A 14,450-nucleotide genomic window follows, 5' to 3' on the forward strand; every position below is an offset into this window, starting at 1 on the left:
TGTTAAGGAGGAAATTGGGAAAGAGGGAAGAAAGACAGATTGATAATATACTATTAGTTATTGCTAGAAAATAATTACATTAAATTGGAAAAGCATCAAATCACTAACAATAAATTATGAAAAAAATGGATTCATATGAATAGTTTTTGATCAGCAGTGGAGGGAAGTAAAGTGGTACTTGAATATTTAAATTGAGGGATGCTGGGTAGATATTCTGAATTTTTATATTTTGTAGTTATATTTATATAAGTTCTAGCCTCACTGGCAGATGGACAAGCTGAATGATGTGGGATTTTTTTAACACTCTAGCTCCTTTTATTAATGTATTTTTATTTATTATTGTTGTTTATTTGTTATTTTTTGTTAATGCAATGAATGAAGAAAGACTGTTGGACGTAAGGATGCGTGTTTGTTTAATTATATTTGTTTTAATCTTTGGTTTGTATGATTTGTATAGAAAAAAAAGTGCCTTTTTAAATAAAAAGTAAAAAAATACAAATAAAAAAAATCCTCTGTGAATCCAGAGAACATGTGAACTAACACCATCAAACATTTCCTGGGTGGATCACTTCCTGCAGTCTGTTTCTGTGTGGTCCAGCCAGCGAGTCCAAAGCAAATGTTAACCGCTCATCAACTGCAGAAAATAGATGCAATGCAATACTTTCCTTAAGAGGCTTATCCCAAATTTAACATTGTTATGAATAGCCCCATACATTAAGTCAGCGTGCAGAAATCCACATATGTGAACATTGTGATCAAACAAAACGAATTTAAAGCAGCAATGTTTGATCGGATTTATCCTTTGATTCTGCATAAACGAGGCAGTATGCATGTTGACACTGAACGTTTACCTTTCACTGTCACCAACACAGCGCTGTACGTCTGCCCAGCCATGTTCGTGGCGTTGCAGGTGTAAAGGCCGTTGTCGCTCTGCTTGCAGTACAGGATCTTCAGGATGAAGTTCTCGGCTTGGTCCTCGTAGATGACGTGCCTGCGGCCCTCGCCAATGTTCGTCCCGTCCTTCCTCCAGATGATGTGCGGTTTGGGGTGGCCTGTCACGAAGCAGCTGAGCTTGGCGTGCTTGCCCTCGGTCACTGTGCACGTGCGGGTGAACACGCCCTTGGGAAGCTTGGCCAGAGCGGACGCCCTTAACTCGTGCTCCAGGTTGAGGGAGGTCAACACGTCGGCCATGTTGGTTGTGGAGGAGGAAGAGACGGAGCTGCTCTTCTCTTCCGAGCGATAGATGGAAATGTCCTTCTTCATTTCCTCTTTGCGCTTCTGCAGATGGGACAGCAGGGAGGTGTTTTTGTCCACGGACGTGTGGCGAGCGTCCTGCGTGTCTATGGCGAGGGTGGCTGCGGCCTGGGAGCGGCCCACGGCGTTCTGGGCCCTGCAGGTGTAGGTGCCGCCGTCCAGATTCCGAACACTCTGAATCCTCAACGTGCTGCTGTCGCTGTCAGACACGATCTTGATGCGGTTGGTCTCTCCGAGGTAGCGCCCGTCCTTCTCCCACTCAAAGTTGGCCTCGGGGTGAGCAGCGACCCGGCAGTGGAAGACGACGTCCCCCCCCAACCCGACACGCGTGGAGGAAGGCTTCACCATGAAAACGGGGGCCCTCTGAGACATCTCTGCTGGCAGGGCCACCTTCAGGGTCACGGCGGCGTACGCCTCCCCAACGCTGTTTTTGGCTCGGCACATGTACTGGCCGCTGTCTTCCAGCGTCAGGTCGTAGATGGTCAGGCGGTACACGTCTCCGTCCTCCACGGTCTTGAAGCGGCCCCCAGACGTGAGCTTGAGCTTGTCTTTTTCCCAGCTGACGACCGGGGTGGGGCTGCCCACGATAGTGCAGCTGAGTGTGGCGTCCTTCCCCACGCACACCGAGAAAGCCTTGGGCCGGGTGAGAAACCGGGGGGCCCCTCCGAAGAAGTTCTGATCCATTCTTTGGTCGTTTCCTGCCAGCAAAGAAAACAGCTGAGTGTATGCGGTTTGACCTTCTTGAAAAAACTAAATCACTCTTATTAAATCAAGTTAGAATTAAAGATATGGGGGTAATGTATGGTCCACAGGTGTTACCCACCCACACCCTTGTGAGTGAGCAACTTCTGAACACCCCTCTCTCTCCCCCTCTACCCCTGCCACCCTATGGTTGGAGCTGCACTTCACAAATTCATAAAAAAATACTTTTTACAAAATGGTTTCTTTTCTGCAGGTTTATCTCCATAGCAACCATTTAATTTTTTGGTTGTCTGGGTGAAACGAACAAATCTACGTCATTTTTAGAAGAATCGGCAAAAGTAAATTTTTTGATTTCCTTAGCAACAGAGGTTTTTGTTAACCACGCCCGCATTTCTAAGATGTTTATATCGTATGTTATATCATGTCGATCAGCTTGAGCCAGCAATTCATGTTTTCATGTATATAAAATGTGCGAGCAACAGTGGAAAACCACACATGTTAGCTCGCCATGCTAACGATGTTCAAAATCTACAAACTTTAAAACTTTTCCCAAAGTATCTTCCTAACGATGCTTAAGGAGGTGACAGATTGAAGAGTTTAAATTTGTAGAAGGTACTTTTTTAAAATAAATTAAAGATGGCTGCCTTTTCCCGAGCTCAAAAGTCTATAAAACGTTGGTTGTGGTTGTAGACTTTAAGGGTAACCAAACCGGGAAGTTGGAGGCTGACTCCACCCACTGCCGAAATTTGAAAACCCAGTCAGAGGGGCGGGGTTTGGGGGCTGGAATGAAATCATTACTGGAGCTGCAGATCATGATGTCAGACTTCTAAAACTTGGTTTAACCAATCACAAAATTCAGCTTAAATACCTCGATTCAACCTGCAGGGGGCAGCACACAGACAGTTTTTGTCTGTATTTTCAAGAATTAATTAAGTTTATTTTATTTTATCGAAAAATTAACCAACAAACAGCACTTTTAAAGCCCTATTTTTAGATGTAAACTGCCAAAAAAAATTGATTTAGGGTTTGGTTACCCTTTAATCTTGTGGTGTCAAATTTTGAAAAGATCGCTCAAACAAAATGTTTACACTTTGCCACAACATGGCCTCCAAGCTGTAGACATTGTGGCCATCCCATAATAATTTCAAAACTTTCTTTGGATATGCCCAACGTGTGTGTTTTGGTTCTGTCGGTGGATTTTTACATATTTTTGAGCCCTATGAGAGATTTCAGCCCCAGTCATTATTTTAATGGTTTTAGTTGCTGTGATGTCACCATTTTTTGTTGTTCACTATCTCCAAAATCCTATTCACCGGGTACTAGGTTCATGCAAGTTTTAATGAGTCTTTGAGCATGTGGCGGAGGTCAAATTTTCCCTTAAAGGTGCAGAAAGAAAAAAAAGAAATGTAACAACAGTTCAGGAGTAATGCGGGACTAAAGCAAAACAGCAAAGATCGAGTAAAAAGAATTTAAAAAACAAATGTAGAGATTTAAAAAACAAAAAAAGTGGTGCTAATGGATCAAAGAGTGAAAAGGCGTGATTTGATTTATTATTGATTATTGTATTTGATTTGTAATTATGTCTTTTAAAATAATGTTATCTTTTTACATAATTATATTTTTCATCTTTTTCATGAGATTTTTAGATACTTTGGGATTTTTTTATTACCTGAATATTAACTGACTGATGAAAAGTTAAGAACCAGATAATGATCATTTATGTGGTGAAAATTAAAAATTAGAAGTTAAGTAAAGCAAAGCAGGAGTGGGATTATATAAATTCACTTCCTCCCAATTCCTTTCAAGCAATCTATGAACTCCTTTTCTTAATATTTAATTGCTTTGTTGTGTCATGAACTAAATGCAAAAGAGCAAATATGTTTTTTTCTGTTTAGGAGTAATAATTGAACTATATAACTAGTGTATATTTCAATCAATTTTAGGACTAACAATCTGTTTGATAAATATTTGTGTATATATTAGTTTTTTTGTCTTATTTTTGTGAAATTTATGCTTTGATTGCTTAAAATAAACTGATTTCAAATCTAAAGTCAATTTATTTTTATTTATAGCACAAGATTTTCTTGAAGAAATTTCAAAATGGAGTTCTCGCTTGCCTCAAATAAAGTTACAAATAAGTCAAACATTCTTAAAATTTGAAGATTTTACTTTGAATAAACAAAAAAAATGTGTTTTTTTTAACTGTCAACAAGACATTTTCTCAAACTCAGATCACTTCGTCATTTAAAATCTTTCCTGATAAGAATACTTTTCTTGCACGACAGAAAATAAAACATATTTTTCTTTTTTACTTTCAGTTTTTGCAGAGATATGACACATCTTTTGCCTAACAGGTTATTTATTTATTGATTTATTGGTTTATTTTCATGGACAGTGCACATTAAAAGAATAACTGCAATGTGCCAGAATTAGCACAGAAAGTATTTTTCATCTGTAGTTCCTGGACAGATAAAAAAAAAAACCTTATTTAATGCATTTAATGTTAATTTCTTATCCAATTAAATTCCAGAAAATTCAAATACTACTTAGTATAATTGCTTTCCCTTGTGGGACGCTGTTGAAACGAATGGAAAACGGGTCTAAAACCCGTTAAACCCATTCGTGATTGTGCAGGATCCGCCCACACCCTGAACCTGCAGATCGCCCCGGAGCAGCTTGAGTGACATAGTTCAGCAACACAACAAATGAGTTCCACTGTTACAAGGTCATAGTGTATATATGTGACTCACTTGGTGACATTTGCCTGCTTTTGTCACCTCTGTGGCTTTAACCGCCTGTCCCAAAAATAACCTCAGCTGTCAGAGCTCATCTCTCTGCACTGCCATTTGTAGAGGCCAGAGGCCGTTTGATAAAACTCTGGAAACGTCATTTATTCCGACGCGCTTGGAAAAGTTCTGATCCCTTAAAATAAGAATACATTGAGTGGAATCATTTGCTGCAAATGAAGCGACAAAAAGTTGTGTAGAATAGTTTCACTGGGGGTTCCCCAAATCCAACAAAATGGTGAAAACGTATGAAAGTAGAAAGGATTGGATCATAACAATAAACCCATAAAGCTTCCTCACTCACCTTGGATCCGGAGACGCACAGGTGAACCACGTGACCGTCAATTAGTTGGAAAAATTTCCAAAGGAGAAATCCAAATCCGGGTTTGTTTGTGAAAATCTCTTCTTTATGCTCCAATCTCCGTGAAATGGTTGTAAATCCAGGGTGATGGAACGAGTCCCAGCCTCCTGCGGTGGGTGCTTGACTACACTTATTTTTCCTTTCTTCTCCGGGGGCTCATGATGCCAAATAGCTGACGTTCCGACTTTAGCGCTGCCTCCTTTCCAAAATAGACCTGTCATTTGCAGCAGATAGGAGAGGCCGGGAAAGAGCAGGCAGCTCTGGCCTCTGCTGGGCTGCTCAACACCTCCGGCTCCATGTTACACTCAATATTACAAGACACAACACAGATGCTCGATTTACCGAAATTACATTGCTTGTCTTTACAGTCAAAGTTCTTTTATCGAATTTCAAACATTCTGAGCAACATTTTGTCCCAAAGTGTCCAACTTTTAAAGCATTTACTCTCATATTTATTCATTTACGGCTCATTTTTTTTACAAAAACCAAAATATGATATAATTTGAAACAATAAATGCTCCTTTAAGGCCAAAACTAATAAACTGTATATCAAAAATAACGCATGAAAATCTTATGACATGTTTTTTTAACATCTATATAATTATTCACATTTTATTCAGAATAAAAATGTATTTGATTTGACATAATTTGGACAAATTTAAGTCATTTCAAAATAAGACAAATCCTGCTTTGATTTGTTTAGTATTTTTATTTAGATGAATCACAAATCCAAGTATATTCTTAATTTTTTGGATATAAAATATTAAAGATGTCTGAATATATTAAAATTTGGTAAATTTATTGTGAAAAGTCCCAGTTACATGTTATTGATGTGTAAAAACTCAACATTCCTGAGTTTTATCAAAGATTTATCCTAATAAAATGGATGAAAACACCAAAATTTGATATAATTTGAAACAATAAATGCTCCTTTAAGGCTAAAACTAATAAACAATAAACTGTACATCAAAAATAATCTGTGAAAATAATTTTACGACTTGTTTTTTTTTTTACATCTAATTATTTTTACATCTAATTATTTCACTTTTTGACATAATTTGGACAAATTTAAGTCAATAATTTCAAAATAAGACAAATCCCGCTTTGATTTGTTTCATATTTTTCATTTAAATGAAACTCAAATCTAAGAATATTCTAAATTTTTTGGACATAAACTATTAAAAATGTCTGAATATATTAAAATTTGGTAAATTTATTGTGAAAAGTCCCAGTTACATGTTATTGATGTGTAAAAACTCAACATTCCTGAGTTTTATCAAAGATTTATCCTAATAAAATGGATGAAAACACCAAAATAAAGCGCAAAAAAGATTTTTAATGTTATTTTTCTTACCTCTTAATCTAATAAATTTGAGTTTTTGTTCACAGCATTGGAGGGTTACACTTGAAATGCTAAATTAGTTGCGTTTTTAACTCTCTTACAAGAAGAGATCCCATTGAAAACATCATTACATGGAGTATGCAGCATTTCAGAAGTTTGAGTGAGAACTAGAATATTTAAAATCAAAGATCCAGAAAAAAATTGTGTTTTTGGTTGATCATTGGTTGATCATTTTCTGTCTACTGTCTATTCCTGTAAAAATGATGTTCAAAATCTTCTTTTAACAATATTTTCCCACAAAATGTGAATGAAAACTACACAGAGAAAGTACTAATTTGCTTCTCGGAGACGACTCCAACCTCTTCAGCCTGTGCTCTGTGGTGTTGCTGTGCGGGTTTCCCCCCCAGAGTCATTGACTGACAGCAGCAGGTCGCCTGGACTCTGATCTAATCTTCCCGAAACTCTAGCAGACGGCAAATCCTCCGTGGCTCCACGTCTCTGCTTCCTACGGTTCTGGCTACTGTGCTCGGTTTCCAGATCCCTGAAGGCACCGAGAGGACAAAGCAAACCTGCAGGAAGTCAGTGCTGGACGTTTAGTGGTCATTTTTATCCACACATTTTATTTCTCCTTATTTTCTGCTTATTGTGGTGGGGAAAGGAACCGCCTCCCACTTCCATTCATAAATGAGAACATTCTTTACCCTTTATCGTGGCCTCTCAGAGTGAGCTGGTGGTTGTATGATACTCCAGACATGTTGGTGTTACCTCGCTGTCCCAAAATGCTTTACACAACATGGCCAGCAGATGGCAGACACATCCTGTGAGAGAGCAGGAGTCTCACAAACACTGATAGGAAGACATAAATTACATTAATTTTAGGGAAAATATATACAACACAAGGATGCAAAGAGGTGAAATTGCTTCAGGTCGAGCAAATAAAGGACAAAAAGACATTTCTAAACATGTCAAAGAAACATTAAACCGACTGCTTCTTAATTTGTGCAACAGTAGATGTTTTCTTCTTTTTTTTTCCTGGTTTGGTTTTAACAAGCGTAACATATATTATTTTAGGGTATCCCATTTTTTTTAATGACAAATGCAGTTTTGTTTGGCAGCAAATTATTTTTAATTTCCTATTTTTTGTACCAGATGATGCATTTTTTTATGTTTTATTCATTCTATCTAGTCGTAAGCTTGGTTTGTTTTAAGGTATGAGTGCAGACCGGGAAGCACTTTTAGTTTTACCTGTGTAGATGACAAATAAAGATCAGATGGATGGATCTATTTATCTATCTATACCAGGGGTCAGCAACCTTTAACAGTAAAACATCCATTTGGGTTTGTTTTCTACTATCAAAACCTAAAAGGAGCCGCATAGTCTTACTTTAACCTTTAAAGGAGTCCTACTATGATTTTCTTAAGCCTTTCATAGTGAACTATATCCATAAACTTTTGGAAACAAATTATTTATGAAATATAAAGTATATTACTGGGGGCGGAGCTTGCAGTACAGATTCTTCCTGAATGGAGCTGTTAGCATCGATCTTACATCAGCATGTTTCCAAACGCTCGTTTTCGTGGGTATGGGAGGGGCTGCTGCAGACAGAGCAGATTTTTAGATCTTAAATGCATGAACGGATCAAAATGCCGCTTTGGGGTTCTTTTTAGTAAGGAATGAACAGCAAAATGCATTTAAAACCTCAAGAAGTTGAATTTTCATGGTAAGGCCCCTTTTAAGAAATTTGCATTCATGACCTTATTTTTTTAATAATATAAATTTTGTCTTTTTGGCACAAAAAAACGCTAAAACATAAAAAGAAACTAGCATCTCTGAAAATCTAATTTCTTTTTTTTTTTTTTTAGGTTTGACAGAAGCTCAAATAACTTATTTTCAAAATAAAAGACATTCTGTGTCATCTCAGTGCAGATGGTAAACAATGTTGTGCAGCACAAAATAATATGTAATTTTAACTCATAAAAGATCAAACTTTTTAGCAAAGTTTTGCTTTGCATATAAAATCTGTTCATTCTGGAGGTAGAGTTGAACAAACAAGACGTCTTCAGGTCAACAGGATGTAAAAACCTACATAGTTTATCATCTGTGAACCTCAGACATCAATATATACATTCAACTAATCTAAATTAAATAAATGCTATATAACTAATCTTTACTTAAAAAATGATATTTTCATTATTTAGGCTTAAAAAAGCAAAGTATGAGCCATATTATTGTGATTCCAAGTGAGTTCCGTGTAAATACAGAGTCATAGTAAATTACTTTAATTAATTGGATTTTTGGTGTTTTTAACATTTTCTTTTTACATTTTCCTGATGATAAATGATCCGAGCATTTCTTCAAATCGTTGTAAACCAGGAGCTGTAGTAGTTGTGTAGCCACAACCTCTCTGCTCAGCTCCTTTCTGATGTATCCACTAGTTCCATGAACGTCTTGGTTTTCCTCGTCTGATCAAATCCGGACCAAAACTGTACAGCTGGATCGCTCCAGTATGACTCGGCATTTTTGCTCCACTAGTGACGTCGAGTCAGAAGCGTGAGGGGCTGTAAGCTAGTGTTTTTAACATTTTGGTTAAAAACAGCATCATCATAATTAACCTTAGAACACTTTCGCTATAAAAAGTAACACCATCACTAATTTTTACCTAATATAATGTACTCAATAAAAAGTATTTTTCATAAAAAATAGATCAAAATATGACAACACCTGATAAATTAGAGCAGCTTTCTTTTATTTTCAACAGTGGTTTATGCAAGAAAATGGAAAAATATAAGAAGATTCTAAAAACATGCTTGAAAATGACAGAAAAATTCGCAATTTGAGAACAAAAAATGTATTTAAAAAAATAATAAATAATGTCCACCCATTCCTGGGACATGTATGACTACCCAGAAACCCATGACACTCAGAAAAATGCAATATATTCATAATCATGTGAATGCTTGCATGAAAATCACCCGGCGATAGTACTCTATGGTTAAAAGACCAATGAGAACACTAGGGCTGCCACGATTAGTCGACTAATCGACGACTAATCGAATATTAAATTAGCCGACAACTAATTTAATAGTCGATTAGTCATTATTTTATATTATATGGAGTCAGAGTGTAGTAAAGTTGAAAGTTATAATAACATGCTGCTTCCCTTTTGGACTATTTTTGCCATTTATTGAGGTTTTTTTAGGCTATTTTGGAGTTTAGCTAATATTTCGGCTAGATGCTAGCTCTGTTGGCTAACTTAAGATTTTTTCTGTTTTTTATGCTAATTTGGAGTTTAGCTAATATTTTAGCAATATGCTAGCTATTTAAGCTAATTTAGGCTTTATAGACTATTTTGGAGTTTGCTAATATTTCAGTTACATGCTAGCTGTTTTGGCTAACTAAGGTTTTTTTTTATTTTTTAGGCTAATTTGGCATTTAACTATTATTTTAGCTGGCTATCAGCTTCAGAGTTTTTAGCTATCAATTTCAGCATCTTATTAAAGATAATGCTAGAGTGAATATATCTAGTTTTTAGTTAGTTTACAGCTTAAGATGGTAAAGATATGCGTTTTATATCCACTTTATGCATGAGCCGATTAGTCGACTAATCGGAAAAAATAATAGTCGACTATTAAAACAATCGTTTGTGGCAGCTCTAGAAAACACTTAAAAAAAGATCAAAGTGGGGCTTTTGTGGAAGTTTATCAGGCTTACCTTTAAAAAACAAATAAATAAAAAATGAAAAGTTCAAAAACCCAGACATTATTTTTTCATGCTTTCAAACTTTATTTAAAAAACAACTGACTTTCAACAATGAGGCAAGTTTTGTGTTTCATCTGTAGATGGATCCATTCCACTTCATCAAGTCTTTTATTTGATTCTATAGTTTCTTCTTCATATTTTAGTTGTTATTCCAACACCTTTAAAATATTTGGCAGGTTTTTAATTTGGGGAATATTTGCAAGCATAAGTAATTTAAATACATGTTTTGGATGTTTTAACCCCATTTATTTTGTCCCATATTTGAGACAACAGGCATTAAGGGGTTAATTAATAAATTTTAGTCGTTACAAGACAAGAAGTTGAACCAAATCCTTTCACTGATGCTTCTCCTGTGATCCATGTGGAGAAGTGACATTTTCATGACACGTAAAAAGTGTCTGTAACGAACTGGTGGTGCAAACACGACAAACCAATCCACAACACAGGAAAGTGATTTTCTCTTTTCTTTTTACATTTGAATAAACATGAAATCATCAAACACACTCAAACAATGTCCTTCTCTGGGAAGCAACAGCTGTGAAGAAAAGCAGCTCTTTTAGCGTGTTCTCCGCCGCAGTAACAGAACACAAAGGTTTAGTAGGAAAACGTGTCCAAAAGAGGTTTAGCACCGTGTTCCAGTCTCCGTGACGCTCGGACTGGTGTGTAGTGGACGACCGCGGGCGGACAGCCTCGGCCACGATGACAAGGCAGACGTTCTTTTGAGGGTTATTGATGACGGTACAATCCATCAGACGAAGAGAAGAGGTCAGGTTTCAAAACACTTGATCTGAGCGCCACAGTCTCGTCTTACAAGTCCACCGCTTCATAATACATACTTCTGAAAATACTTGGAGGCAATCTTCTGCTAAATATATATACGAGAGGAAAAAATATACATATATGAGACATTTGTTTATTGCTTAAATAAAGTAGCTTGAAAATGAGCAAAAACTAATACTAAGGCACTGCTTGTACTCAAAAGAATCTACAACAGGGAAGTTAATGTGGAGACTTTCAAAATAAAAGTACGCTGAGCTCCAGTGTCTCAAAACCTACTAATACACAGTGAGTGTTAAACAATAAACTTCTCATGAAATGTTTGAGGTTAAAATCTTAGGGAGCAGAAAGATCCATCTTTTCTTAAAAGGTCAAACTGTATTTATGCACATGCACACACTCAAAAATGCTTTTCCGTCAGTTCAGGTCTGGGTTGGTGTCATCACACGTTTACCCGACACATGCAACACGAACAAAACTTAAATAAAGTGTAAACACTGCCTGTGTGGCTCATGAGATCATAGTAGCAGGGAGGTTCTGCTTTACAAATCTAGTGTTAGTAGAAAATAAGATTTTATACACAACAAGCAGCTCTCGTCTTAGTTTAGTTTAAGATTGGAAACAATTACGGACATTTTTTTGTGAAGAATAAAAGTACAAAAATTCATTTTTTTTCCTTAAGTTTTTCATTATGTAACTTTTTGGTAACTGAAAAAAAATGTTTCCGTCAAATAAATAATACATATACACTTTTAGCAATTAGATATTTGGGGGAAAACAGTTAATAAATATTCTTAAAGAAAATAAATTATGATATTTTTTTTCCTATCATGCTCTTACTTTGAAAACTGGAACTTTGGCCCAAAAAAATGCATCAGCAAAAACAGAATTTCTGATTCATTTGTGATTTTTTTTAAAAGCATAAAATATGATTAGAATGAATGACGCAAATTAGTTTGTTAATAATACAAATTCCAACAAAATACTTAAATCATTTGCTGGACTTCTGGTTTACTTTTACACCAAAATCCAGTTTGGAAGCAGAACATTTTCACTAAACTTTTATTTTTACTGCCACTAATATAACAGGGAATTAGAAAGTTTGCTTTTTATAGCGTTAAGCTATAAAACAAACTTTACGTTTTTCAAAATTTTAATTATTTTTAGATCCTGATTTTAATGGTAATAGTATTGCATATGTTTTTAGACTCATAGGATAAAACTACGGTGGCCCAGAGGTACAAATCACTTTAACAAATTACATAACATCATAGATGATTAAAGAAAATAACAAAAAAAAATTACATTTTAGGAAAACCAAAATAAAATTTAAAATAAAACAAAAGTAATTTCTAGACATTAGACGGGCACAACCAATCAAAACTTTATCGACATTGATTTATCAAACGACCGCGATAAATGGTTACCTCAAATTTTAGTTTTGGTCAGAAAGATGGAGTTATTTTTTTTGTATTTCTCTGATAACTTCTAACACGCCTCCTATTGAGATAACTTGCAGTATAATTTATGTTTACTTGTATTTACATAAAGTTGTTGCAGTGAAATAGAAATGATGTTTTAGTTGTTATTTTTTTGTTCATGTATTGGAAGTCATATCTCAAGTTGACGTCGTCACAAGGTTTACTTAAACTGTGCCGAAATGAAAACAAAATATTCAAAGAATTAAATAAAATTTCATTTTGGAAAAAGTAGGTGTCATGGGATTTTCTGACATTTCACTATGATAATTGCTCTAATTTTTTGAAACGTTTCCTTTTTGTTTCATTCTTTTGGAATTGTGTTTTGGTTTTTTTTGGGAATACTTTTTGGTTTTCCAGAATTATATTTCTGTTTCTAAAATGTAATGTTGCTCGTTTATTATTTGTATTAATTTTTTAATTATCGTCGTGATTTTTTTTAATGCTATCCTGCGTTAAATAAATTGTTGATATGGTTTGCACTTCAGGGTCACCGTAGAAAACTGACTCTTTTGACCAATGAGCTGTCGAGGTATCAAACAAAATCTGGATTTAGGACGTCTACATGTGAATAGCAGCATAAGAAATGTGATTATGACTAGAAATCCTTTTATGAAGACAGGGATTTCTTTGTTGCAGTGATGCGCCTATTGAACTTTTTTTTAAGATAATAAATTACATTTTTTAAAGATTACATCGCCTGTTTTTTTCTTTAAACTGATCTTTCACAGAACACCACAAAAGCCAAACATCACATGGTCAATCTGTCGTCCGCTCAGACACAATTTGACGCTTTTTGATTAATTTTTTTGGAAAACGATCTTAATAAAAGCAAGAATTAGTGAATTTTGGTGCACAAAGAGGCAGAGCAGAAGGAAATCTGTCGCACAAAGATCCTATAAAAACCACACTAGCTCTGTATGCACACTTAGTTACAAACTCATGACGACAATAGCTGGAAGACAAATGGTTTCCCTGACGCCATCGTCGTTCCCTGATGCCATGATATGACAGGATGAGGCGTGGAGATGCTGAGTCAGTGGTTTAGTCATCAGAGACTCCTCCTTAAATGAACACTAGTGATGTTTTCAACACCCAAGCTGAATTCTCCATGAAGATCATCTAAGGCCACAATGTTCAACAAAAAAACAAGCGTCCGCGTGTGATAAAAGGTCGTTCAGCAAATGTCACAGGATGAAGAAACACGGAACGTGGACGTCGCCCAGCTTCACTGCAGGAGCATACCTGGTGAAAAAGGCACTTCAACAACTACTCCCGGAGCCGTGAGTTGGCGTAGATCCCAGGTTGATCTCCTGATCTTCTTGGTTTTCCTCTTCTACCTCGGCCCAGCCGCCTAAAGGAGCCGGGCTGGATGTGGAAATGTTGGAAACGTGGCCGCCGTGAGCGTGGAAACCTGGATAAACAACGACAGACGATCAAGTTTACAAATCCCTCTAAAGGTTTTGGTTTTCTTCCTCAAAATTTTTACTGAGAACATACTGATTAATGTCATGTTAATTAAAAAAAAAGCCCTAAAAGGCGCAAATCTGGGTTTCTTTGTTTCATAAATTTCATTAAAACAACAATAAATTAACTCACTGATAACAATAGTCAGTCAGTTATTCCTTTTAAAGTTTAGGAAATAAAAGGATGAAAATACGTCTCCATTTGACACAGAAAATGTATCTGAAAAGGAGAAAGAAGCTGTAGCTTTTTAAAGACTCGCTTCAATGAAAACTGAGGTATTTTTAACCTGATCTTGTGGCATTTTTTTTTTTTCAAACACAAAATGGAAATGAACACAAGAACTAAAATTACAAATACAAGAAATATAATAATTAAATTTTTCTGATAATGAAATAAGAAGAAAACTGACCTAAAATTGCAATTATGAGTATTTATTTATTACAATTTATGTGCGGATGAATACAGCGGATAAGTAGTAGATTTACACGTATTTTACCAAGTTTCAGTACAAAATTGAAAATAT

At 35.8% G+C, this 14,450-nt stretch overlaps 2 protein-coding genes across 8 annotated transcripts in view; both read right to left on the bottom strand.

Moving 5' to 3' along the window:
- obscnb (obscurin, cytoskeletal calmodulin and titin-interacting RhoGEF b) overlaps nucleotides 1-5,288 on the bottom strand; it is a gene marked incomplete in the record, with an annotated part of 93,132 nt that extends 87,844 nt beyond the window's left edge. The window contains 2 exon segments of the mRNA XM_024273526.2: nucleotides 852-1,952; nucleotides 5,047-5,288. Coding sequence (XP_024129294.1) covers nucleotides 852-1,938 — 1,087 coding nt within the window.
- Nucleotides 5,289-6,439: 1,151 nt separating this feature from the next.
- The window catches only part of atg9b (autophagy related 9B), a 23,575-nt gene continuing 15,564 nt past the window's right edge, over nucleotides 6,440-14,450 (bottom strand). For 3 of the 7 annotated variants that reach the window (XM_024273898.2, XM_024273896.2, XM_024273899.2), the window contains one exon: nucleotides 10,206-13,874. In XM_024273898.2, the coding sequence (XP_024129666.1) occupies nucleotides 13,723-13,874 (152 nt within the window). In that variant the 3' untranslated portion in view covers nucleotides 10,206-13,722. Of the gene's footprint in view, nucleotides 7,015-7,135; nucleotides 7,292-10,205; nucleotides 13,875-14,450 lie in introns of those variants that run through there. The other 4 variants (XR_002919457.2, XR_002919458.2, XM_036216349.1 and 1 more) reach the window with 4 other exon arrangements.

Source organism: Oryzias melastigma, linkage group LG17, assembly GCF_002922805.2.
Source record: "Oryzias melastigma strain HK-1 linkage group LG17, ASM292280v2, whole genome shotgun sequence".
NCBI classification, from domain to species: Eukaryota; Metazoa; Chordata; class Actinopteri; order Beloniformes; family Adrianichthyidae; genus Oryzias; species Oryzias melastigma.